This window comes from Odontesthes bonariensis, chromosome 4 (assembly GCF_027942865.1).
Source record: "Odontesthes bonariensis isolate fOdoBon6 chromosome 4, fOdoBon6.hap1, whole genome shotgun sequence".
Lineage (NCBI taxonomy): Eukaryota > Metazoa > Chordata > Actinopteri > Atheriniformes > Atherinopsidae > Odontesthes > Odontesthes bonariensis.
The window spans coordinates 39,179,547-39,207,099 of NC_134509.1; the positions used below are offsets into that span (position 1 = coordinate 39,179,547).

Below are 27,553 nucleotides of genomic sequence, written 5' to 3' on the forward strand. Positions count from 1 at the left end.
AGTTTGATGAATTCAGAATGCAAAGTCCTAGAACAACAGTAATGTTCATGTGATAAGCTCCAGGCTATTATTAGAAAGTTACGTCATGGCACTGAGGGCGCATCTCTTCATATAAGATCGTCATAATCACCACAGATCGTCGATGGTCCCTCCTTCTCCTACATGGACCGGAACCAGGCAGCACCACGTGACCCTGGATCCCTTCACTGAGCGAGCTTCTCATACCGCATCATGGCTGCGGAGGATGCAGCATCGCGGTACCGAGCCAGAGCCCTGCTCTCCTGTGGGGCTCCGCTCTCTCCGTCCCGCCTGCTGCTGACCGGCCTTTGCGTATGCTCGCTACTTCCCGCCCCGGCACTTTGTTTGCTCGGCTTTCGTCCGGAGGACACCGGGGCGGAGCTGTCCGTGGAGGACGGGGTGCTGAAAGCCATCGAGGGAACCCGTTTCATGTTGCGGGTTTACTACTCCACCTCCCCGCAGAGACTCAACCGCACAGCGGGGACCCGTGCCAACAATGCCGCGCCCTGGATTGCCTTCATCGAAGAGCCAAGTCCCGGGCGAGAGGGACAAGTTCATCCCAAAAGAAATATGTGCATGGACAAAAACGCCAGGACGTCCGACATCGAGGTTTTAGGCTCTTTTAAGTCTGCCTCCAGTCAGAACTCGGTGCTTGTCGAACTGCTGGCCAAAGACCTGCGAAGGGGTGAGAAGATCAAATACTACTCTATGTGCGCCTTTGACGGATCCAAGTGGGAGCACTACCGGACAAAGGATTTCTGGGTGGCCGTGACAGAGCGCTCTGCTGTCCCGGAGCTCTGGCTGCAGGTGCTGGTCTCAGTACTTTTGCTCGGGCTGTCAGCTCTGTTCAGCGGGCTAAACTTGAGCCTGTTGGCGCTGGACCCAGTGGAGCTACAAGTCCTTCAGAACAGCGGCACCGACACGGAGCAGAACTATGCGCGGAAAATCGAGTCTGTGCGTCGGCACGGTAACTACGTCCTGTGCACTTTGCTACTGGGGAACGCCATCATCAACGCCTCACTGGCTGTGTGGATGTGCCAGATCCTGGGCATGACCTGGCTGTCCACGGTCATCTGTGCTTTTGGCATCTTCTTCGTTGGGGAAATTCTTCCGCACTCGGTGGCATCGCGCCACGGTCTAGCCATCGCTTCCAAAACCATCTGGGTGACACGACTGCTGATGGTGCTCTCCTTCCCCATCTCCTATCCCATAAGCAAGCTGCTGGATCTCATCCTCAACCAGGAGATCTCCAACTTCTACACAAGAGAGAAACTCCTGGAGATGCTGCGAGTCTCCGACCCGTACCATGACCTAGTTAAGGAGGAGCTCAATATCATACAGGGAGCACTGGAGCTTCGCTCCAAAACCGTGGAGGACGTTCTGACGCCGCTGACCGACTGCTTTATGCTGGCTTCGGACGGGGTGCTGGACTTCAACACCATGTCTGAGATCATGCAGAGCGGATACACGAGGATACCAGTATTCGAGAACGAAAGATCCAACATTGTGGACATCTTGTTCGTCAAGGACCTGGCGTTCGTGGACCCGGACGACTGCACCCCGCTGAAGACCATAACGCAGTTCTATAAACACCCACTGCACTGCGTCTTCAACGACACCAAACTGGATGCAATGCTGGAGGAGTTTAAGAAAGGTGAGGAGCATCCCAGTGTGAACACTACAGGATGCGAGATGTGCGCTCTGTTAACTTTATAGTACAGCGTGTCCAATCACTTTAATGTGAATATTCAAAATCGTTCATTTTATTGACTCAAATCCTGATTCCAAATTTCTCTTTAGCTTTTAGTCATCTTTTCCTGGCACTTTTGTCCACTGAGTAACTTGAGGTAATAAGTATCTTGCCTGAGAGCATTTCTCCAGCCTTACAGAGTCAGGGGCAGCATGCAGTAAAGGGAGGTTTACCCCACTTAGAGATTAGCATCTGTGTGGTGTCATTGTGGTTCCTACAATTATGTATGTGAGAAAGTTCAAGTGAAGGATGCAAATAGGCTTGTTTAGTTCTGCTGCTTAGCAGTATGCAGTATACATGCTGTTTGGTGACAACCTGACCTTTGTTAAAGCTGTTGTGTTTTACTGGTCAAATGATTTCCATTGTTCTGATCAGGCTCACAAAACCAGTAGTACAAGCTGATAATGAAGATACTTAATAAGAGAAACAATTTATCCACATTTTGATGGTGGAATTGTCCAACTGGGTTCTGTACATCATTTGTTTCATCATTTTCACCAAATTCTCTGTTCAGTTCGGTTTGCATAATACTGTAGCCAGAAAACAAAATACTACATTACATTTCTGAAATCCATTAACTTATTGAAGTACTTTTGAAAAAACGACTAAGCTATGCCCTAAACCTTTAAGTCCCTGGAACAGCTAAACATCTTAAAGCAGGGTTGCATGTGTTTCAGCAACAAGACTCAAACCTTTTCAGTTCCAATGGGACTAATCAGTCTTTAACAGTGAAATATTTTGATACACCAGGAAAAAGTAATGTGTGTATGTGAACGGTTGCTGGAAAAAATCTCATGCAGTGTGCTTAACTTGCTTTTAGTCCAGCATGAGATTCAAACCGAGTCTGCAGTACATTTGCATCAGACCATGTAGTCAGCTGAAAATCCAACTTTTTTTTTTAAGTGAGTTTAAAGTGGGTGGGGTTCAGATTGGCCAATCATAGACCTATCTGCCTGTCACTTCTTCCTGTGTAGAGACTGCATAATAAGCAGTTTGTGTTTTTTTCTTCTGGGTTTGTGGACAGGAGGAGAGTCAATAAACAGAGGACACCTTGACCAAGACAGCCTCTGTTTATTTGACAGTTCTTTCATTTATATTTTTGCTTATTTTGTGACAATGTAGAGATAAAACTTAGTATTACAATATCACAGTATTTACTTTGCAGATTTACATTATTTTAACATGTTTTTCAAGTGTAGTGGAATTGTCTTTTAAATATTTTTCATAAATCAAAGAATGGAATGATGTTCAAGACCTGTGAAGCATGTAATCCTTTACCTGAGAGCAGCAGTATTTTTTCTTACACACTGGATGATCTTCTTTCCTCTTGCTAGTTTGAAATGGGCTCTCTGTATGTGCATATGGGGAATTAAGAATGTTAGATTTATCACAATTGTAGAATGAACACACTTTGTTTCACTGGGCCACAAAAGGATGTGGATAAGATCATCTACGCAGTCACAGGATTATGAACACAGGTTTTGCCTCTGTCTCGCTCCATGTGCTGCTTTCTTTCACTCTCTGTGCCCCTCCTGATCTTTCTCTCTCTGTAGCAACATTTTCAGGCACTGCAGTAGAAAAATGCAGTCCCTTTCATTCATTCTAGCCAGACTCCTGCAGTAGCTAATGCTGACAGAGAAGGTTTCACAAAAAAAAAGAGAAAAAGAAAAAAACACAGATGTACAGTTTCTGGTTGCATATCAAATTATTTACTTTTTACTTGTGTCCTGTATAAAAGCCCACAACATGCATTCTTTTTCTTGACCATTGTCAAACTGAAATCATAACCACGTGTCACAAAGAGCAGAATAGGTAATAACTTGTCACCCTGTCAGCTAACTGTATGACATATTAATAGTTTTATGAAAAGCTGGTCACATCAGCCTGCTGGTTAGTTTGTCATTTTATCTAAGATATCATTAAGCCACAAGTGCATTTATTAAAGTGTAGAGGCTATAAGCCTTGGGGATCGAATTTACTTCCATCCCAGTTAATAAATTATAAGAGCAAATGTGGCCACAAATAGTTCTAATAGTTTGTAAACAAAGCCTTAAATCATTGTCATATCCATATTTTTAAGCAAATACCACACATGAATAGAACATTTTACGATTTTTCAATGTTATTGGATTTCTAAATGATTCTTCAAATTGTTACTCACAAAACTCACAAAATGGATGAAAAACTGCCTGTGTTTCAACATTGTGTTGAAATTTTCTGACTTGTCCTTGAATCAAATAACCTTATTTGAATTAATCTGAAACCCAGTATTGATAGCAACTGTTACCACGTTTGGGCCATCCAAAAACAATCAGACCTGTGAACTGCCAAGTCACTCCCTTTACTGGGTAATATCTTTGTTGATGTATCGGTGGGTGGTCTCAGCTGGGTGCAATCAACGTATAATAAAGCCATATATATGGCTTTATTATATATATATATATATATATATATATATATATATATATATATATATATATATATATATATATATATATATATATATATATATATATATATATATACACACACACTTAAGGCGACTGCTGAAGCTGTCATATGGAGTCATAACCTGGCTAACCGCCGCTAAATACGACGAACCACTCTTACTTGAGCCTGCCTCTCTGTCGGGCTGTGGAACTGCCAATCCACAGTGAACAAAGCAGATTTCATTGCTGACTATGCTATGTCTCTGTACATCCTGGCTCTTACTGAGACCTGGATCAAACCAGAAAATAGTGCTACCCCAGCTGCGCTCTCCACCAACTTCACATTCACCCATACTTCACTAGCCTGATTAACATAGACTTTCAAATCTCTTCGAGATTCTGGTCTGACCAAGACCATAACGAATACGATTCGAAATGGCCTGGTCAACCCGCCTCCCTCGGGTTGCTACTGGTTGTGGCCAGAAAAGGCTGTGCCTAAGCTTAAGCCAATCACACCACTCTTTCCTCTGACGTATGATTTAGCTACCAGCGGGGCTAACTGGTAGATTAAACTCTTACCAAAGCCAGTAGGGAGCAAGGCGAAAACGTCTTTCCTGTCAAGAAATGATTCAAGGGCTGTTCTTTGCTCGATTTTTAACGAGAATCTCCCGTCGAACACTTTCATTACAGCATCTACAGCAGTGTCAAAAGCTTGACGCTGCTCCATGTTGATATTGAATGAAGCGCTTCCGTGTACAATCCATGGGTTGAGTGGCAGTTCAACCACGTCACTACCTTGAACACGCCTCTACCCTGGGCCGTTGGCGCTGCTCAAAGTTGATTGCTTCCCGACAAAGTGGGTGGAGTTCCCATTTTTTCGGGAACTCGAATCCACCTGAATGAGCAGTTTGCCTGAGTAAGTGTAGCAGAGCCGAAGGTGTTGCGTCACTGCGAGGGCGGAGCCTGGGTAATACTTCACATTCATTTGGACGTGGAGGCGGGAAAAGCCAACTAATTTCCAACCAATATAAATAATCTCAGTTGCTACCGTCAGTTACATACGATTCTTTCGAATACCATGTGGGTGTTATATATCATCCACAAGGACAACTGGGGGATTTTCAAGAAGATTTAGACACCCTGTTCTCCTCTATCCCTGAGCATGAATGCCCCCCTCGTCCTCATGAACATACACTTAGATAATCCAAACTCTGCAGGCCTCTTACCTCTGTTGCATTCCTTCGAACTACAACAAGTCTGCAGCCCCCCCAACTCACAATGCTGACAAAGACCTTGACTTCATCCTCACTCGAAACTGTACCACAGACACACTAACGGTCACTCCGTTGCATGAGAGCCGCTAAAAGCAGATGGAACAAGACCAAAACTCCTTCTTAGCAAGCCTCTTGTGCAGCATCACTGCTGCAAAGAAATTTTTTTTTCACGATGACAAGATCCACAGTGCCACTAACTCCTGGAAACTATTCTATACCTTCAAAGGTCTATTCTTACCTCCACATCCTCCTCCAGCTACCAATCTCATAGCTGACTAATTTGCCTCATTCTTTACAGACAAAGTGGCAGCCATCAGTAGTCAATTCACTGAACTGCTCGGGTACAATCTGTTTCCTCTGGTCAAGGGCCTTATCAAACCTCCAACATGTAAGGCAAGGCAAGGCAAGGCTTTATTTATATAGCGCATTTCATACCACAGGCAACTCAATGTGCTTAACATAAAGACAAGGCATTTAAAAGAACAGCATAAAGCAGCATAAAAACAAGCAATTTAAAGACAAAAAAAACAGAATAAAAATTAAAACACAGTTAAAAGCAATCAAAGAAGAGGGGAAAAAGAAAAATATAAACTCAACCATAAGCACAACGAAAGAGAAATGTTTTTAACCTGGATTTAAAGTTATCTAAGAGTTCATCAACTGTCTCTGCACTCGCAGTTGATGACATAGCTATAACTTCCATAAACTTAGTACTGGTATTCTCATTTAAGTACCTTTTTCTAACAGACACACGGGTTAACTGACTGTTTGGAGTTAACTGTAAGTCAGAGAACACACAGAAATGATCAGAGAGCGCCAAGTCCTTGATATCAACAGAAGAAATGTCAACACCTTAGAGATAACCAGATCCAGTGTGTGGCCTCGAGTATGTGTGGGTCCATTCACATGTTGAAGGAGGCCAAAAGTGTCAAGTAGAGAGCAGAGTTCTTTGGCATTAGTGTGCATGTTATTGTCCATGTGAATGTTAAAAGCCCCTGTTATGATAAAAAAGTTATAGTCAGTGCAGATAACTGACAGCAGTTCAGCAAACTCATCAAAGAAAGTTCCTGGGTATCTTGGTGGTCTATAAATGATTAGGAAGATAACCTTTGGATCCCCCTTTACTAAAAAACAGAAATATTCAAAAGAGCTAAAATCAGCAAGTAAAATTTCCTTGCACTGAAAGACTGATTTAAAAATGGCGGCAACTCCCCCGCCCTTCTTACCACTTCAACACTTATTGATAAAACTGAAATGTGTTGGTGCTGCCTCATTGAGATGTAGTAGTCCTACATGTCCCTCTCGGTCTCCCCCAGCTCAGGGCGCAACAAACTCCACATGCAGAAGTCTTACTGCATCATTCCACTCCTTCACTCCTCTTTCTGAGGGTGAGGTGTTCAAACTCCTAACAGGTAGCCGACCAACTACATGCACTCCAGACCCCATTTCAACCAACCTCCTCCAAGCTGTTGCTCTGACCGTTGTGCCAGCAGTCACACATGTGCTTAACGCCTCACTGAACATTTTCTACGGCCTTCAAACAGGTGCAAGTAACACCGCTGCTAAAAGTCTCCTCTTGCACTCATTCACATGGTAAACGTCAGGTATTGTTTAATCCTTTCCTCTCTAAGATTATTGAAAGCGCACTCTCTGCAAATAGGTCACAGAATTCCTCTCACAGGACGACCTCCTTGATCCATACTAGTCTGGTTTCAAAAGTGGTCACTCCACTGAAATGGTTCTATTGTCTGTGATGGAAGCCTTAAAAGAAGCCAAACTGCAGGTCAATCCTTTGTCTTCATACTGCTTGATCTATTGGCACACTCCTGGTTTGAATCCTACCTCACTGGGTGATCCTGGTCCCCCAAGGCTCGGTGCTGGGGCCCCTTCCCTTCCCATGTACACTGCCTTGTTAGGCCTAACACTTACATAGTGTCACTCAATCAACTGAACTGGTAAGACCTTCAGTGCAGACAGTTCAATTGATTGAATGGAACAAGTCAGCTGTGCTGTTGCAGGGTTAGAACAAAAACCTGCACCCACACGGCCCTTTCATGGACCAGTTTGACACCCCTGATCAAAATGCTCTCTTTCAGACCTGTGTTACCCCTCGACTCCTTTGTTCCTCCAAGAAACATCGTCTGGCCCCGCTCTCCTACAACGACTATTCTCATCCATGGTCACCCATGGATGGCATGACAGATCAAGTGCTACCAGAGCAGAGGCGCCTCTCTCTACCTTTAAGAAGCAATTGAAAACTCTGCTTTTCCAAAAGTACCTCCTCTCAATAAAAACTAACCACTAACTATATTGAGAACCCCCCAATTTGTTTATGTTAAATTGTTCTTTAAAGGGGATAGAGAATCAAAATCATCTTTTTCACGTTTTTGGTGTTAGTTCTGAGTCTCCCTGCTGTGGGGAGTACACATGAAGTGCCAGCAAGTGTCAGAACCTCTGTTTCAAGTACTCCCCCTTTTTTGAATTGCCGCCAGAAAATGGGCAAATCCGTGTTTGAGCATTAAGTGACGTATCTTTTGGCGCAATCGCCCCCCCACACCCAAATCCACAGCGACCCCCTTTCAGACACGCCCCTTCGGCGAGAAACAGAAACAGGTGTGCCTTCCAAGGCTGTGAAAGCGGACTACGATCATTACATATTCTTCCCCCGGAAAGCAATGTTCGCGATCAATGGCTTTTATTTATTTTTAACAGCATAACCCAGTACATACAACCGCCGACTTTTCCTTTGCTCTGCGAATTTCACGGAGTACAGTTTCACAAACCTTGTACGATTCCGAGCAGGCTTCAGTCGGAATTTAATGCTCAGTAGAGGGTCAGTTCCGACTTTGCAACAAAATCAACCCCAGCAATCAGTACAGCCTGTAAGTATCACATTTTATTTTGTTTTAAATGTGTGTTGTGCCATATTCCTGTTGTAAGAATTGCACGTTAGCTTTGGCTTGTTCATCTAAAGGGAATGAGCTTTCTTTTCAGTGAGAGCAAGGGCAGCCAATCAAGCAACGGCAACCGAATAGCGCCTACCTGCATTTCATAATGAGGTTGCCAGATAAGCTCTGAAACTACGCCAATAAGGGCAAACGACGCATTCTAAACCCAGCATAGTAACATAGCTGTTTCAGAGAGCCTTTTAGGGAGGTTCTGAGCCATTACAGACCTAACCAATTTTTTGGGGGCTACATATCACATCACAGAACAAGGATTAATGCCCCATTCAACCTTTCTCTATCACCTTTAAAATATACGTAATTGTTAATTCTCCTCTTTACTTGTAAATCGCTTTGGATAAAGGCATCTGCTAAATGCAATGTGAATGTCAACGTAAACATTTGAGCAGTAATATTAACGTATTTTGCCCAACTTGCTTATATAATCACCCATCCAGTGCCCAGCTCACCTCGTTGTCCTGCTTTTTCACTGGCATCCCTGCCTTATCCCCTTCGCTGAGCTTCAGTGTTTGCTGCTTGGAGTGTTGAGGTCGGAGCCAAGAAGCCCCCACATAATTTTTTTCTCTGCTATGCAAGTAAACTGCCAAGTATATGGAGCAAACAAATCTTCTCAAATATGGCATCCTTTAAAGGTGGCCGTTACTAAAGCTGAAGATACCAGAGTAGTAAGATATAAGCCATAGATTCTGGTTTTGGTTATTTTTAGGTTAAATGCTTTTTGTCAAAGAAATAACCAAAGTGCAGGTGAGTGCCAAACTGCTGTGTTCATTTGATTTGGATAACAATAGTGATTTGTCAAAAGAATTCATAAGTTATTAATGTACATGTTGTAAAAGAATTTCTGTACTTTGAGCTTCCAGTAAAATCTGTCACTTGTAACTGAGTGGGTGTGGTTATTTAGTTTAAAGCCAGAGACGGTGGAAGCAACACAGTTTTTTCACAAATGTACAATGTTGTGTTGCTTTTTTTTGTAAGTAAAAGTTTTAAAAGAAGAATATCTGGTCTAACTTGCATTTCAAATACTGGTTGTTAGACTGACTTTAAAAGGAATTTGAATAAAACAGAGTGTCACTACAACTGCCAAAATTGTGCATTTATGAGAGTGTGTGATTATTTGTGCATCCGTGTGTATCCAGGGTAATACCTGGCAGGCAGGGAGTGTAGAAGCAGAGATATTCTCAGTTAGGATGTTAATCCTCAGTCTGGGTGCTGAGACATTCAAAGATTTACTCAAAGATTCATTGCCGCTGCCTGTGTCTGCTTGTGGAATTCTTGCGAACCTGAAGGACACATTTTGCACCATGATAAACACATATGCAAACACACAACCATTTCTATCTAGTTACAGCGTTTTTGTTTTTTTTCAAATCGCAATTTAATAACTTCAATTCCACATCCTGTCAGCAAAGACTTCACTTCATTCAGCTCTTTGGTAAAAATCTGCTACTGAAGCACTTTTTTATTTTATTATTATGTGGCCCTCAATTGCTTCATTTATCTTTGGAAATGCCCCAAGAGTTTAGCTTCCGAAGCAAACATTCACCTCACCTATCATAAACATGATAAAAGCCCTGTGGATTCTGCATATGACTGTATTCTGTTGATGGATTGTACTGAATCTTCTCCGCTGTTACACCCACTCCATTCAAGTCCTGCTGTTGCTTCACTGACTGAATATCAGCGTGCACACAACTCCCTCCCACTCAAAAGTCAGAAGCACAGGAGAGGGGACGCAGCGTTACTACAATTAAATGCATAGGCTAAATATGAAATATATGTATCTTATCTGACAATATAATACCATTCTACAAGATAGGTATATTCAGGTTATCATGTTTGATTAACTACAGTGCACAGTGTGTAAAGGAAAGCAAATAGAAGAAGAAAGATCCAGAAATTTAACAAAAAAAATAATCAATAAACTGCTGCAACTTGAAAGATGTTGAGAGGCCTGAAAAAAACAATTTCATTTCAAACACATAAAGTCCGTGCACTTGCTCCTGTTAAAACATAAAAGTAACAAAAGACAAAAGGAAATAGAAAGCTCAATTTGTGTAAAGGTTTCATATAAGAAAAAATTCCATGTGCATCAATATTTCTAAAACAGTTGGGACACAGTTGTAAAATATAGAAATACATTAGAATTAAATGATTTGTGGATAATTTAAACTCTATTTGACTTCAAAATTAGTACTGAAAAATAATTGACTGAAAAATTGATTAAGAAATTTTATAGTTTTTAAAAAAATATATAAATCAAACACTTGGTGGAACGTCTCACCGTTTATTGGGTGAATTGGCAACAGGAGCAATTCAGCCAATGTAAAAAATACAGGCAGAATATGCAGTGAAATAACTCCAGGGTTGACTGACTAGCTTCCTCAGCCTTTTATTCACTAACAGGCTTCCTCCTAATCTTCACTCCTCTTTTTATTTTTCTTAGTTACTTGACTTAAACTTATACACCATTATAAAATCAATATTAGAATTTATCTGTGTATTTTTCTGACCTACTTGGTCATACGTGTTTTTTGAAAAGGTATGAATTTGAGTTCTGTCCCCTCAGGACAGGTCCAGTGTCATATTTCTGAATTCCCACCTTCTCTCATTACTTTAATCTTCTCATGGACATCCTGTGGGGTGAACACTCATCACCTCCACCTTCTTTATTTTTCCGTAATGTACATCTGTGGTCATTCCCAGAGTTCCATAAAGAGTATACATGACATAAAGTGTATATGTGGTCATACTGAAGGCAAAGCTGATGCAGAGGTCATGCATAAAGAAATGTATGTCTCTGGGGTTCATTCTCAGCAGAGGCTCCACAGAGCCATGTCACCTTAACTGGCCTGCCTGCTGTTCAGACCGGCCAAACTCTGAAACAGAACAGCTGAATTGTCAAGCGGAGGAAACGTTTTGCCAAGAAAAACAGAGAACGTGTCACTTTCAGAACTTGTTGTTAACAGAACAGTGTTATTAAAGGAAGATGTACACAACATAGAGGTAAACATGACCCTGTCTCACATTTTTAAATGTACTGACGGCATCAAAGTCTAAACAAATATAGCATTTCTCAAGGAAAATAAAATAATCTTATTTCTCAGTTTTAACACTTGTCATGTTGCCTGTTGTATCATCTTAGTTTGGACTATTTTACAGGCACCTTAAACTGCAGAAGTTTGTATGATAGTTGTACAAGATGAGATAGCACATGGTTTAGATTTGCAGAAAAGACTGCAAACTTTAAATCAGTATAATCTTAGAAATGGGGATTCTCATTGTTTAACTGGATTTTCAGGAAGAGAGTTGTTATAATTAAGGAAAAATCCTGCACTTATGTTTTCTTACCTATGTGCCCACTACTAATCAACTGATTATGGACTTCTTGTTGACCCTTTCTAGGAAAGTCCCACCTCGCCATTGTGCAGCGTGTGAACAACGAAGGCGAGGGTGACCCCTTCTATGAGGTGATGGGCATTGTCACACTAGAAGATGTCATCGAGGAAATCATCAAGTCGGAGATCCTGGATGAGACAGACCTGTACAGTATGTATTCAGACACACACACAGACACACGCACATGTTTGTGATTGAGTATTAATGATTTTACACTCATAGCGTGTGTTGATGTATGTCTCAGCTGATAATCGCACAAAGCGACGTGTCTCTCACCACGAGCGGAAGCAGCAGGACTTCTCCATCTTCAAACTTTCAGAAAACGAGATGAAAGTAATGATTTCTCCTCAGCTCCTCCTGGCAACGCACCGCTTCCTCTCTACAGGTACCAGCCAGTCAGCTCACAAAAAAAGGAAAAAAAGAATTGGTTCCTTCAGACCAGATGTTTACTTAGTACTTAAACATAAAAAAAAACAGTCAAGCCTCTTCATTTTGGCACTTGTAACTAGAATATGTGCAACATAGAACTTTTCACCTGATCGTGGAAATCCCCTGTGCGAAGCGTCATTGTCTTTCTCTGTGTTCTTACTCTCTTTAACCTTCTCCTTCAATCAGAGGTGGAGCCTTTCAAACCAGCTCACATCTCAGAGAAGATCTTACTGAGACTGATAAAACACCCCAGTGTGGTTCAAGAACTCAAGTTTGATGAGAAGAACAAACGGGCCGCGCAGCACTTCCTGTTCCAACGCAACAAGCCTGTGGACTACTTCATCTTAGTCCTGCAGGTATCAGCAACACTCTCACCCTTCAACAGGGCATTGAGTAACCATGGCGATGATGAGAACATGATGCAATGAAAAACATACTGCCATAATAATGAATGCCACATAATGTATTTCAGGGTCGAGTTGAGGTGGAGTTTGGTAAGGAGGCGCTGAAGTTTGAGAATGGAGCTTTTTCTTACTTTGGGGTACCCGCCATCATGCCAGCCGGTACATACACACACACACATACAGTACACCTTTAATTCATAGGCCCTTCCAAAAACATGCTTCAAACCAAACCTTCCTCCTCTCCACTATTGAGGACCAAAATTCTCATTATCAAAAATAAATAAGTAAATGAGGAAATAGATAATTAGATACATGTGTTTTTACATTTTATATTTATTTTCCATATTCATTTTTTTATTTCCATATGTATTTATTTATTAGTTTCCACATGCATTCATTCATTTATTTTCACTTTTCCTAATCTACATTTATTTTCCCACATTACTATTTTTCTTCACCCTTTTTTTCCCCTCAAGTGTGTGATAATAAGCCTTACCAACCTTGGTCTAAAGCGCGATTGGTCATCTATGAGAAACAGTGTCACCCAATCAGCTGTCAATACATCTACAGGAAACCAACTGGCTCTGCCCAGTAGCTTATAGAAAGACGTTCACTGTTCACCGTTGACCTGTTGAAATGTAATTGTTCACTCCAGCCCGAGGGCCCAAACATTGTGTAAAGGGGGTTTCTCTCAGAATTGCACAATATTGTTTTATATGCACCATTTCCTCTATCCTATATGGTCTCTCAGTTGTTGCAATAGATAAAGTGCTTTCATGCAGTGTGTAAATTAAAGGCTCCAGCTTCAGATGGTCAAATTAAGCTGGGCTACATGAAAAGGCATCTTTCAGCTCATTCAGGATTTTACTAATAGAGTCAGTTTTTGTCTGTCCTTGTAAGCATGTTTGATAAAATATTTCCCCTGCAGTCCATAGGTCCCCCTCTCGCAGCAGTGGCTTGGACCGCTCTGAGTCAATGCTGTACGGAGGAAGCTTGGGCCAACTGAACGGAGGAGGCAATGTCTACCTGCCAGACTATTCAGTCAGACAGCTGACACACCTTCAAATGATCAAGGTTCCCCTTAAAAGTCAATGATATTAACTTTCATCTTTCATTATTATCTTTTGAGATAGTATTGTAGAGAGTATGTTTACACACTTTGAATGGAGGCAACACCCTCCATCACTGTTAATTCGTCAAGAGAGTATGTGTGGGTCAAATCTAAAGGACTTTCTGGAGTAGAAAATCTGGAGATGGAGAAACTGTCTCAGCGAGGTGCCTAGGCGACTCATAAAAGGACCCAAGAGCAGAAGTTTTAGTAAAGGTTTATTCACAGGTGGGCGGTGTGTGAAGCCAGAGGTGAGGATCCGGGTAATTGGGAAACTCAGAGAGGAGGTAGACTTTTAGTGTTGATCCGAGAGAGGGATTTATCCAGGAAAAGGTAATGATCTGTTCATACCGAGTCCAAGTGGGTGTCCAGAGTAGAGGGGGGGATGCTGGCTGTGGTGCAGTGGTTCTGAGTCAGCGGTGGGGCGAGCAGGCAGGTCGGTGAAGCAGGAAGGTGCATCCACCAGTGAATGCAAAGAAGGAGCACAGGAATCGGCCTAATTACCAGAGTTAGTGAGATAATCCTTTAGAGGACATCTTGATGAGGACAGACGAGGAACAGGTGTGAAAGCACGAGCAATCCAGACTCCTGGAACCTGCTCAGCCCTGCCGAGGGTCCAGAAACCAGAACAACACCACGGCCGAGCATGATCGTGACAGAAACAAGTAGTGCCTACTACAATCTGTGTTCAGGAATACTTCCAAGCTGAATTATATTTTGGAATTCACTGAACTTAGTTGCAGCTAGCTGCAATATGTAGTTATTTTTATGTATGATACTGAAGAAACATCCAGACTCTGTGTGCACCTGTAGTAGCAAAGCTGTTGTTGTGATAAGTTTAGAGTGCAGATGCTTTCTGGGATAATGACAGTCTCCATGTTGGCACATTTGGCCACATGTGTTTAGTGTGATCAATATCAGTGAAATATGACTGAGATGTACATAGCTGTATACATCATGTAGATCTTCTGATCTCACTCAGGAGCATGAAGTCTCTTGTTATCATGTGAGCTCATTTGACAAAAGTAAACTGGAAGACCTTTGATATGACAAATGTGAAATCTTAAACGTTTATACTGTTAAAGGAACAATTTAAAAATCAACTCACTTACCAGTTACATTCAACTCTTTATAGAATTTGTATTGTAGCATCAATAGGATCTTATCGAGGATATATTTTAACTCTGAAAAAGATCAACTCCACGAGCAGAGACCTTTAAATTCTTCACCAAAGACACTACTATTTGATTGTCAGGAATTGATACTCAGGCTCAGGTGGTTTGAACTCACTGGGAGTTTATTTAAAGGTCAAATCTAGCTATAATTGAGTATGCTGCATGGGATTCTCTCTGTGATGACTTCATCAGAGGTTGATGTTAGGGTCCAAATACTGTAAAGATGCTTTTAGAATAAACACAGGATGGATTCATTATGGACTGCATTGCCTGTTACCTAAAACCTTTTTAGGTAGAAGTGGAATTGTGGAAGTTCTAAGAATGCAGTGAGAACCATTAATGGCCTCAAATCAAATTTGTATATGGACCTTTGTGTCTGAAATAAAGATTGATGATTAAATTTAAGGGGATTGTGCTTTATAAAAAATTTTTTGTAACCTGCTCAGTAGGTTTTGAGATATGGTATCTTGAAATAACCTGCTGACTTTACCATTGTCATTAACGCACAGAAAACATGTTGTCAACCTGAGTGGCTTTTTCTTACTTTTTTTGTTATTAATTTCTTTACTTGTTTATTGTTCAAATGATGGAAAAGAAAGAGAAAATTACTGTGCGTAAATATAAGGAATCTGGGAAAATGAAAGAGAAGTATTAGCTTCACGGGAAATTGAACACCTATGGTTTGTTTCCCCATAATGAAGAGAAACATCTACAAATTCTATTTTCATATAAACATACCTATGATAGATTTTGAGATAAATCTTTTCAAATCAACTTGAAGATCAGAATGACTTGGTATCCAAACCGTGTCCCCAGAATTCTTTGCTCTTGTGTGTCAGATCACTCGGAGTCACTACCAGAACGCATTAACAGCCACCAGAATGGACAGCTCCCCTCAGACACCTGATGCTGACACTCGCTTGACAGAGAGCAACACCCTGACCCCAGAGCCTTCAGCCACCGCCATGCTCATGCCCCCTGAGCACACCACCGCCACCCTCATGCCTCCGCCCAGGGAGCCCGGCAGGCCTACCTCAGCCCGGACCAGAGGACAGCAGTCCAGCGTCCCACACAGCACCTCCCTGCTGAATGAGAAGAACCGCATCGTCCGTAAGTGTCCTAAGACATGCAGACCAGCGGGGACGTTCATAAAGCAGGGAAAGAGCTCAGACAGGTGTCAGTAAGAGATGATGTGAGTAATCCAAGGGAGACAAACAGAACTGCTGCATGAGAATGAGGTTGTTTCAGTCCATTAAGGCTTAATATTCAGAATGAATAGAGTTATGTGACCCTGAAGTGTATGAAAAATGAATTCATGAAAATATTAAAAAAAGTGAAAATTTCACCAAAGCTCAACGAGGTGTTGAAACTGTTCAAAACCAAAAAAATATTTGATTTCAGAAGAGATAGAAAAATACAAACAATTCCGTTTTAAAGAGCTCAATAAACCTTTGACAGCTCACATGCGAGATGAACACCTGAGATGTTCAGGACAAGTGCAAACAGTTTGATCCGTTTTTTTTCCACATTTACTGTTCACATCAGAACCTCACAGCGGGAGCTTTTCTTCCGGAGATTAACTCTCACAGCTGGAAATGTGGGGGAGGGGGTGGGTGAGTGACTACAGTGAACAAGGGGCAGCACATGATGCAGAATCTTCACTGTGGAAATCATCGTGTTTTCTTTACAACATGTGGAGAATTGCAGAGGCTCCACAATGACAGGGAGTGGGCGGGAAGCAGCACACAAGTCATCAGAAAGGACAGACTCTCACCAGCACATACAGATGCTCACTTACGCATTGACAGAAAGTGCTCCGAAGTATTTGCTGAGACACTGGCACATTGTCTCTTCTTCTGATGCTCTGGAGATTTTACTGGAGGGCTGGGTGGAACATCTCTGCAGAAAGTCGTTTGTGTTCACACATGCTACTGCTCTGAAACATCTCTAAAACATTTCAGGACCCGGTGCATGTATGGAAATGGATATATTGTGATGTGTTGCTGTGTGTGTTGTCTACAGGGAGTAAGTCTGATGGCCAGAAGAGTCCCAGTGATTCAGTGTTCCTCAGGATGGATGAGATTCCCTACATCCGAGAAGACAGATCTGAGACGGACACACAAGCTGGTTTGTCTTGCTTCATTCGTGTTAAACCTGACACAGAAAAGGAGAGAACACAACTTCTGCACCTTATCATGTTTTTACAACATTTTCTAAGTTGTTGTAAGACATATCATCAGCTTCCGCTTTGAATCTGTAGAGCACCACTTAAAGTCTCATAAGTGTGTAAGTCGCTTTGGATAAAAGCGTTTGCAACTCACAGCAAGCTAAGTACAGCAGCCCACTTAATCAGGGCAGTGCAACTCAGCCGAGAAGAGAGGGTGTCGAGACAGAAATTGTAGAATTTGGGAAAAGCAACAAGCTTTTGAACAAGGAGAAGGATCGCAGATAAACAATGGAGGTGCAAGAAAGATACAAGACACGATGGTGCCTGAAACTTCAATGCATGACAGAGAAAAGCATAGAAGATATCAGAGATATAGTCATTCAACTATCTGACAAGATTGCTCCGACATAATATACAGTCCACATTTCCAGAGTTGGCTGAGAAGAGAGCAATAAAAACAGACATCATTGTTCTGTTTATGCAGGGGCTGTTTGAGAAGCAGGTATGGTCCCAAAGAAACGATGTCATGGTGTCGGTGTGGCTGAGATGCTACAGATAGAATTCAATTCAATTAATTTTTTTTCAATAAATTTTTATTTATATAGCACCAAATACAACAAATGTCATCTCAAGGCACTTAGATAATAAAGTCCAATTCAAGCCAATTGGAATTCAGTTAATTGTAATCTTAATTTATATGATAAATTATAAATAGAACAGGCCCATCGGGTTAAAAAACACTACTGCTACTGCAGTCCACACAGTTACATAGACAGAGAATTTGTTCAATGAAATCTGTGAAATCCGTTTCTGTCACGGGTAATGGAGGATGAGAGGGACCCAAAATGCCGACCCAGAGGCAGGAGGCAGAGGAGAAACTCAACTGATTTATTTCAACTGTAACAAAAGGTGCCAGTAAGCCAAACAACAAAAACCTGATGGGAGAAGACCTAAGGATGACAAAATCCATTAAGTGATGCGGCGAGGATCTGGCAAGGACTAAAGGAAACCAAGGGGAACATATATAGGCCTACTGTGGGGAGAGTGATGCGTGAAAGAGTGCAGCTGAGAACATTGAACACAGATGTGTAGTGGAGGTAATGTCCAGGGAACTGAAAGAAACTGAGAGGGAAAGTCGAGCAGAAAACAGAACTGAGGCAAGACAAACTAAAGAACTCTGATAGCTAAAGAACAAAAAGACAAATCAAAAGTAGAACAGCGAAGAATCACGATACCAAATGACTGATACCAAATAGCAAAACTAGATAAAGACAAAACATGGAAAAAGCAAACGCCACAAATCCTGAGAAAGATAACTGCTCTCTTAATAATGTATTGCTGCACCCTCAACCTGGGGGGTATTCCTAGAAGCTGGCTTAGCGGAAAGCCTGGCTTATTTCGCTACTTCTGGCTAAATTTAGCGAGAGTTCCGTTCCATAAACGTGGCTTATTTGAACGCCCGCTGAGTAACCATGGTAGTTTATGCTGCTGAACTAGCCTGCTCCCGGGCAGGCTAAAGTTGAAGCTTAGCTTAGCTGCAACTCAAAAAATGTCCGACCGGCTGGAACAGACTCCGGAAAGAAATGTTCACCAAGAATTCTGCGCTCCCGCAACTCATGTCTTGTCTAAAAAACGAAGCAAAAACTGTGGTTATCATATCACCACTTTCACTGTCTCAAAAAATCAATCTGTCGGTGCCAGTGCAACTAAGAAACGCAACTATACACACGTATTGAACATGAAATTAAATGAGAGAGAACATGGTATTCATTAAAACTAATCAATACCTAACAAACATCTGATCTACACCCACGTAGGACCAGACTCAGAAAAATGGGGGACAGGTAATAATGTTAATGATACAAATTATTTGTACAGTCAAGGACTGTACAGACAAGATATTAGATAAAACGCACGAATTAAAACATCTTACCATATTAAAAATATGACCTCTGTCCTTTCAGGCTGCTGCTCCACATTTACAGTAGCCGATAATGTAAAACAACCTGCTGGCTGAAGTATTTGCATTAAGTTCATCTCCCTCAGTCTTCCCTAATGTTATCGGTGCACTACACTGTGCCCATGTACGCATCCAAGGCAAGGCAATGTGTAGAGCACAATTCGTACACAAGGCAATTCAAAGTGCTTTACAGCTTCATAAAACCACAAGAAGGCAATAAAATCATTCCAAAAAACAAAAAAATCATTAATTAATTAATTTAAAAGTGAAGAGTACAGATAAAATACTTTCAGGTGTCATATGCACATCTAAATAGAACTGTTTTCAGTCTGGATTTAAACATTGTCACATTGTCCAGGCCCCTACTGGACCCGTGGAGGCTGACTATGTAAACCGAACATTTTTCCATATCCTAAATGTACAGGTACACTTGGGGATAATTGTCCATAGTCTCTGAACTGGATTTCTCATTTGGAAAAACACCACATCAACCCCTTTGAGTAATGCTGAGCAATGTTACATTTATGCCCTGTGAAACCTCATCATTGACTCCTTTCCTCCGTGCGTACAGAGGATCTGTGATGGAGGTAATTTCATTTCCAACATTCAGGCTAAATGGCCGGGATCAGTTCATGATTCTAGGATCTTCCGAGCATCCTCACTGGCACAGAGGTTTGCACAAGGCGCGAGAATTTTACTTACCCGAAGGAGTGTACTTTTGAAGTAAGGTGTAGCATAGGCAGAATTTTGGTAATCTAATGAGAGGTCAGGTGTAGAGGTCATCTTAAGGAATTTAAAGTGCTCGTCATACTTTATTATAAATAGCCATATAAGGCACATATTGCATCAAATTGCCTAAAGTCTTAACACATGTATATCCATCCAACATTTCTCTTATTCTGCAGGAGAGTTCAATGGTGTCCTGCTTGGGGACAGAGGCTATGCATGCTGGCCGTACCTCCTCACGCCATATCCTGATCCAGGAACAAGGGCATGCACATGCACATGCACATGCACATGCTAAAACAAGGGCACGGATTAATAGTATACTTCATATTTTATACATTTTGTCTTGTGGACAACTTTTCAGGCTCAAGTCTTTTCTTTGTTGAGTTCTAGTGCCTGAAAGGACTCAGTTTCTCCTGACACAGTGAGGGACCTGTACAGAGACACATATTTCCATTGATCCTTATTGTTGGGACCTTTGAGTTAGAACTTCTTTTCATAATTTAGCATTGACACAGTAGCAGTTTAAGTCAGAGCAAGTGTAAGAAGGCTAAATGGACAGAGATGATTTATAACTTTCCACACGTTTAGGTCATGGCACCCCACTGTGAATATAAATGTAAAAACACATTTCTAACACGTTGCATGAACCGTACAATAATGACAAGTTTGAGTTCAAGTTGTGTTGAATTGTTTAATTATTATTACATGTTTCTCAAGCTGTGGAGAGAAAACAGAATTAAATACAGTTCACAACACCAAATTCTCCTTTATCTGAATTTATACTAACATCCCTCTTCAGTTTCATAATCTCTAGCTTGATCTTTTTTATTTTCAGTTTCTTGTGTTCCATATCTAGTTTGGTGCTCTCTTTATTGGACAAACACATTTCTTCAAAGGCTACTTACCACTCTGAAATATGTTCCTGTACTTTACCTTCACCTGCTGCCAGGTACGCTTTTGGCTGTTAAGATTGCTCCTGTTGAGATGTAACAGGGAAAAATAATATGTGGGTCACACACAGGATAATATAGTCACAAAGTATGATGATGAGTGTCGATTATTGGATTATTAATAAACTGAGCAGGGCCAGTATATTTGTGCTGTACATCTCATGCAGAGACAATTTAGCATGCTTTATGTAAACAAATTATAACACAAAGAGGAGAGCATAAATACATGAGGACAGTAAAATGAATGTCAATGGTATGAAACTTTCATAACTTACGCATTTAGTCTGTCAGCAGTTAGCCTGGCCATGCCGTTTCTTCGCTTTATTGATCACAGCTGTATTACCATTTCTGGTGATGACACTTTTAAAATCCTCATACAGCTCCATCAGCATTATTTGTTCAGCTGACGAAAAAATAACAGCTCTTCTCTCGCTCTCCTTTTCACAGAGATCTCCGTTTTTCCACCATCCACTCGTCAGGGCTTCTTACGTTCCTCGTGCACTCGCACTAAGCTAGGCTATGTAAGCCTCGCTTGGATTAGCCTCACCGAGATGCAGCTAAAATATCTTTGAGGAACGACTTGAGGCTTAAATGGGAGATGGCGCTAGTTCAAGCGACGCTTACCGGCTAAAGCCTGGCTTTCTTTAGCTACTTTCTAGGAATACCCCCCTGATCTTTTCAGCTGACATTTTAATCCATAAACAAAAATGTGCAAAAACTAAGCTGTATTTCAGTGGGTGGAAGAATGAACTTAAAATGTGTTCTTATTCTCTGCCTCGTAAAGAACAAAAATGCCCTGAATCTTGTTTCCTTATCTGAATTGCACATGACCGGGGACTGAGACCCTCACTGTTTGATTACCCACTTCTTGTTCTGTTATTATATTTCAGTTTCTGTTCTGTGCTCATGTCTGAGATATAAATATTTGGCTGAAAGGTTATAACAGCAAAGCAATAAAGCAAACACAAAGGCAGCCATGTTTTTTCTCACTCACTCAGTACTTCAAACGGTTTGCGTTCTGAACTCTCAGTTCTGTGATACATTCATTGCAATACAATCATATATTAAAGTATATATTTCAGATGTCTGTATTTGTTTTAAGGAAGGGGAAAAAGCAATTGTGGACAGCATTAGATCATCATTCACTTTTCTTAATCAAAATTTTGTTTGTAGTTTAAAACTGCTTTCTCTGCTTTGAGACTACTTTCTCTCCATACAAAGAACCCTATCGATGTGTTTTGGGTATTTAACATGAGCACAGTTTGTCACCACCTGCAGTCAAAGAAATGTAGAGTAAAAGAGTAAAATCATTTTCATCAAGCAGCCAAACTTCCAAAAAGTTGCTTGTTTGTGAGATGTCTTCAGTTGATCTCAAGCTTAGCTAAGAGAAAATCTCTCTCCCTCTCTTTTCCTCAGACATGGCCTCTGTTCCCATGGAAACGGACACGTCCCCTTTCATCAGCAGTCTATCGCTGAGTGGCTCAGAAGACACACTGGGCAAGAAACTGCTGCTCAAACTCAGTCAGCCTCTTTCTCTTTTACTCTCTCACACACTAATGTTTGTTTCCATATACCTCTGGGGTCACCTCAGTGACACTCCATGGCTGCTCATCCTGTATATATAACCCAAGTCATAAACGCAACAAACTTAACATGAAAACAAAGTCTCATCCCACAAAAAGTAGCTAAGACCTCATTTTGGTCTCCATGGTGACAGGAGGTCCCCAAGGGTTGTTGTGCAGTCAGTTTAAGTCCTCACTGTGACGTAAAAACAGAAACACACACAAACAAGCCACCTATTCATTAATCCATTGTATACTTCTCTCTCTCTTCATTAGCTTTGATTCACATGCAAACTCAACCACATAAACACTACAGACAATATAGATGCACACACACGTGCGCGCAAACACACACACACACACACACACACACTTACTAACAGAAGCACACATTCACCAAACCTATTGTTCAAACATATATGAGTGTTTTAGACTTTCCTACTTAATATTCTTCTGGAGTTTCTGAAAAACTCCACTCCACAGAGCTTCAATTCCATCACTATACATACAGACAGAACAGTGCACAGTCAAGCAAATCTACATTTCTGAGTGGATTTTCCAATTTGCCAGCCAACCATTTAATTCTATTTATTTCAGTCTGGAATGGATATAAAGCACTTTAAGTGCTCCAAAAATAAAAAAATAAAAACTTTTTTAAAAGTATTTGCTGTCTTGTACATATATAATCAAGTCACAATAATAGCAGTTAAACATCAAATTGGTGTTTATTTTTCTGTATTTCCATAAAAACATCAAGCAAAAGATTTGATCATTGATAATGTATTAATTGATTGCATTTGCACCTTTTCTGCAGAGAGCAGTTTTTTCATCTTTTGTGCAGAATAATAATTGTGAAAACAAGATTGTTCCCACTAAGGATCCTTTACCACCTCAATAAATGAGAATGCTGTGAGCCTCTGACGAAATACCAGCACATGAGTGGTCTGCTCTCTGTTGCTATGTGAATTTGTTAGTTGGGAAGTAAGAAAACGTTGATTAGATTAATTTTTCAAACAAACAGAACAGAAATGGATTGGACTGTGAAAAAGAAAGCAATACTTTCCATCATTCCCTGTGGATATCTGCCTTTACTAACTCACTTGAGTTTATATCGAACATTGAATCTAGTTTTGCAACCTTTGCAGCCCTTAAATGTCTGCACAATGAAGATAAAAGCATTTTTTCATTTCATTGGGGCAATAATTTTAGTCAATGTTTTTTTTTTCAACAAATGGATGGGATGATATTTTATGGCAGAAGAATCTAAATTTTAAAAAAGTAATAGCATATCATACACTGCCTTGTATACCTAAACCAAATGGTAGAAATGGTTTTGGTTAGTTTACTATCACAAACCTTCCACTCAGTATATATATAGTCACTAAAGAATGGTAGAGCACAACATTAAAGCGTTAAAGCAGATAATTTAGAAAATGGTTAGAAATTAGCACCACACGCACACACACACTAAACAATTTCAAGGAGTTTAAGCAAACTTCTGCCTATTGAAACTTAGTTCAAAACAGGTGAAAACATGGGAGCGCCACGGTTGATAATGGCATGTTTGAGAGGATAATACAAGGATATTTAGACCTGGGAATTCCTCTCATTGTAGCCATCATGAAATGGACACAATTTGGAGAAGTAGAACCTGACAGAAAAAACGGTTACACTTTCATTCATGCTTTTCCTTAACTGTTCAAATTTGTCGTTTCCTCAGGCCACAAGAAGAGGAAAAGATCTCGCGAAGGAGACAAGACACCAGAGGACATTTCAGAGCAGCCACTAATGAAAACCTAGCAGAGTGTATGTGAAACGCCTGAACACTCCATCCTCTGATGGTCCTTCAAGCTGTTTGTAAAGACGATGTGGTTTCTGAACCACAGCTATCAGAGTTTTATCTGAAAACACACTACACTCACCCGCACTGTCGGAGATTGTAAAGTGACCCAGAATCAGGAATGTGCTGCACACGATGGTGGAGGACTCGAATTCATAAAAAAAAAAAAAAAAACTGCGGGTGCAGCCTAGGCAATATGAATAAAACCATAGCTTCCCATCTTCCCTTTTACAGAGTTTTCATACTGATGCTTGTATATAAGGATTGACTGAATGTAAAAAAAGAAATGATAGTTTTTATATGCTACTCACATATGATCACTCCTTTATGGAGCTAAATGGAATGTCAGTACACAGGAAATGGAGGGAAGACGCCAAAGATGCTAGTGTTTGGTACACAGCACAAGAACACTAGTCACTTTGTGTTGAGGTTGTTGATTTTAAAAGTTAGCCTACGCACTTTTCAAAACATACTAATAAGTTATAACTTAAGTCTTGAAAATCCATATTTTTTTCCCTTTTTTTAATCAGCAACAATTGTTTTCACATTGTTTGGAAGTTACTTTTCACAAATTTCTTAACTTTTCAAAATGCTGATGGGTGCACATTCACCTGAGTGCAACATAAATCTGAAAGAGTGTAGACATGCTGCAAATGAAAATCAGTGGCTTTGTGTGTAAAAAGGTTCAATTAGAGATCTGCAACAAACCAAGAGAAAAAGCAATAGAAAGTGTGAAAGAAGCTGTTTGTCCATCGCATGTCAACAGAATACCTCCAGAGCTGCGGAGGCTGGAGAAGGCTCCTGGAGGGATGGACACCATTTTTCCAAAGGACATTCCCTCCATTTGTTGTGCTGATGGTGGAGAGTACTCTCTGACTGAATCTGCCACAGGTGTTCCATTCCGATGAGATCAGGTGATTGTGACAACAGTGGAAGTGGACCCAAAGCATTGCTCCACCCAGGACAGAACCACTGCAGTCCCCCTCCCTGCAGAGGTCAAAGGTTTGGGTTTCTCTGTAGTTTGTCACCTGTCTGTATCTATTGTTAAAATATCCAGCTGTTCACATATTTCTGTCTGGGTTGGGAATCATGATTATTTTCAGTTTGATGAGGATAGTATGATCTGAGCCGTCTGCCTCCTGTCTACTTGCTGGATCTTAGTATCGGTCAAATGTGGGCTGCAGACACATTGAGCCGACAGCCTGCAAAATGTTTTGCTCGATGTATTTCTATGTTTTCTTCCCAAACAAACAGTTTTTTTTATCTTTTATGTCTATGTAACACTTGACTTGCTCCAAACATGGTGCTCTTTCTGGTAAAATGTGTTTTTATTCAGAACCATCACACTGGTTTGGGGTTCTTTGGTGTTTTTTTTTCTGTATTTCTATTTTCAGACATATGTATTTTACACCTTGGAAAAAAAAAACATCCTTATTTCTTTTTCATTGAGAGTGATTTCACGCTGAGGTTTGGAGCTTGGAGCTCCTTTTTGCATATAGATTTTGAAAATCTGTGAGAAGTCTTTCAATCACCTCAAACTTATTCATCCCATGTTTTCTACCCAGCAAATCATTTTGAATAATATACTCGACCCGAGTCGTTCTTATTTGAGACAGTTTGATTATGAATGAATCTGATTATTTTTGTTGATTCTTCATCAGAGGTGTCATGAAGCAGGGCTTCTGGCCGTAGTGACGACACAGAATCCTTTCTCCTTAATATCTGGAAACTGCAAACATTTCAAGAGGAGTTGGCAAGTTTTCTAAAATGCGACTTTAACTTAAATCTATCGTTTGTTCATTCTTTTTAAGCTTTGACAGAAAGTCCAAAGAATGATTTTCAATGACTTTGCTGAGTAATTTCATGGTACTTGTAAAATAGAAGCAAATGTAGAATTGTGGTGGCATGACGGTTTCTCATGCAGTGCTGCCTGAGGGCTCATCCAACAGCGTTTTTTTGTCCTTGGCCTTTCCACACTGAGATTTCCCCAGACTCCAGGTAGAATGCTCCACAACACTGTTAATTGTATATTGTAGAAACTTTTGTGTCTTCCTTTGCTTCTACGACAACTTTTTTGCATGTGTTGTGAGTTTCCTTGTTTCCTTTTGAGTTTCCTTTGGACATGTCCGTTCAGTAAAGATTTAAACCAATCAACAAATTATAGTTTTAAGTTTCTGATGCATTTTAGAAAACTGGAAAAAATGGCCCTTATACATGTAATATAAAACTCAATTTGTAAAGTCAACATCTTTTCCATCCATCCATTTTCTATAACCAGCTGAATCCGTCGGGCGGGCATGAGCCTATCCCAGCGGTCATCAGGTGAGAGGCTGGGTACACCCCACACAGGCCGCCAGTCCATCACAGGGCCACACAGAGACAAACAACCACACACTCACTTCTAAGGACAATTTTAGAGATACCAGTTAACCTAACATGCATGTTTTTGGACAGTGGGAGGAAGCCAGAGTACCTGGAGAGAACCCACACATACACGGGGAGAACATGCAAACTCCACACAGAAAGGCCCCAGCTGGGAGTTGAACCTGGAACCTTCTTGCTGTGAGGCAACAGTGCTAACCACCACACCACCATGCAGCCCTCAACATCTTTCATATTATCTAAACCCATATGTGAACAATGAGGACCACATAACGTATCAGTTTAACCATCTTGATTACATGACCTGTATTTGAACTACAACTATTTTGATTTAGTTACTTTTTTTCCATATTGTCAATTAAAGTTCTCGGTAAGAAATCTTTTTCTTTTCCTGAGACAGCCCACATGAGTAATACTGAGAGCACCTAACTCCAGATAGTTTAATGTCAAGTCCCTCAGACTCTGATGTTCTCTGTAAGTTGTTATTGCTTGAAATAAAACTAATTGTTGCAATCATGAAATTTAATATCAGGGTATTCATCCAGTCACATCAGCTGGGAGGTCACTGCTGCTACTGAACTGATGAATTCACTTGTCTGATTTCCTGAAACCACAAGGTCTCTCCTGGTCTGTGCACAGCTCTGTGTCCTTTGTGTTTGCTTGTGGTAGGAGACAATATTCAAGGGTGCGACTGCATCTCATTGAGTTTTGTGCCAATGCAACAAATTCGAAGAAGAGAGAGCAGAGAATGGAAGAGGGGGATTGGGAGTGCATGGGCAGTGGAAATCCAACTTAAAGGGTTTAAGTTTCAGGTCTAGATTAAATAAAAGCTGTCACATTCTGAAGCAAAGCTGGTTCAAATCATTCATTTTATTAAGTTACTCACTCAGAGAGGGTTATAATTTGGGTTTTTCCACATTGATGAGCCGTTTTTACTGAATGTCTTAAATAGATCAACATGTCTGAGTTGTTTTCATGGCTCCCCCATTTTTCCATGTAGAGGAATTCTCTGAG

General features: G+C 40.9%; 1 protein-coding gene across 2 annotated transcripts; it reads left to right on the top strand.

Moving 5' to 3' along the window:
* The first annotated feature begins 210 nt into the window (after nt 1-210).
* Nucleotides 211-27,553, top strand: LOC142379082 (metal transporter CNNM1-like). Of its 2 annotated transcripts, XM_075464184.1 has the most exons (10): nt 211-1,672; nt 11,840-11,983; nt 12,078-12,218; nt 12,449-12,618; nt 12,735-12,825; nt 13,595-13,740; nt 15,789-16,059; nt 16,972-17,076; nt 22,172-22,276; nt 24,038-27,553. In XM_075464184.1, the coding sequence occupies exons 1-10, from the start codon at nt 232-234 to the stop codon at nt 24,115-24,117; spliced, it is 2,694 nt and encodes an 897-aa protein (XP_075320299.1). In that variant the 5' UTR covers nt 211-231; the 3' UTR covers nt 24,118-27,553. The 2 variants fall into 2 exon arrangements, with proteins under 2 accessions (XP_075320299.1, XP_075320298.1); XM_075464183.1 differs by lacking the exon at nt 24,038-27,553 and having other exon boundaries at nt 22,172-22,970.

What these genes read in the sequence shown, in the direction of transcription:
- LOC142379082 (XM_075464183.1), top strand. Translation starts at nt 232, where the DNA reads ATGGCTGCGGAGGATGCAGCATCGCGGTACCGAGCCAGAGCCCTGCTC. An exon ending in GGATGAGACAGACCTGTACA is followed by an intron (nt 11,984 to 12,077) that starts GTATGTATTCAG and finishes TGTATGTCTCAG; the next exon opens with CTGATAATCGCACAAAGCGA. An exon ending in TGAGACGGACACACAAGCTG is followed by an intron (nt 17,077 to 22,171) that starts GTTTGTCTTGCT and finishes TCTTTTCCTCAG; the next exon opens with ACATGGCCTCTGTTCCCATG.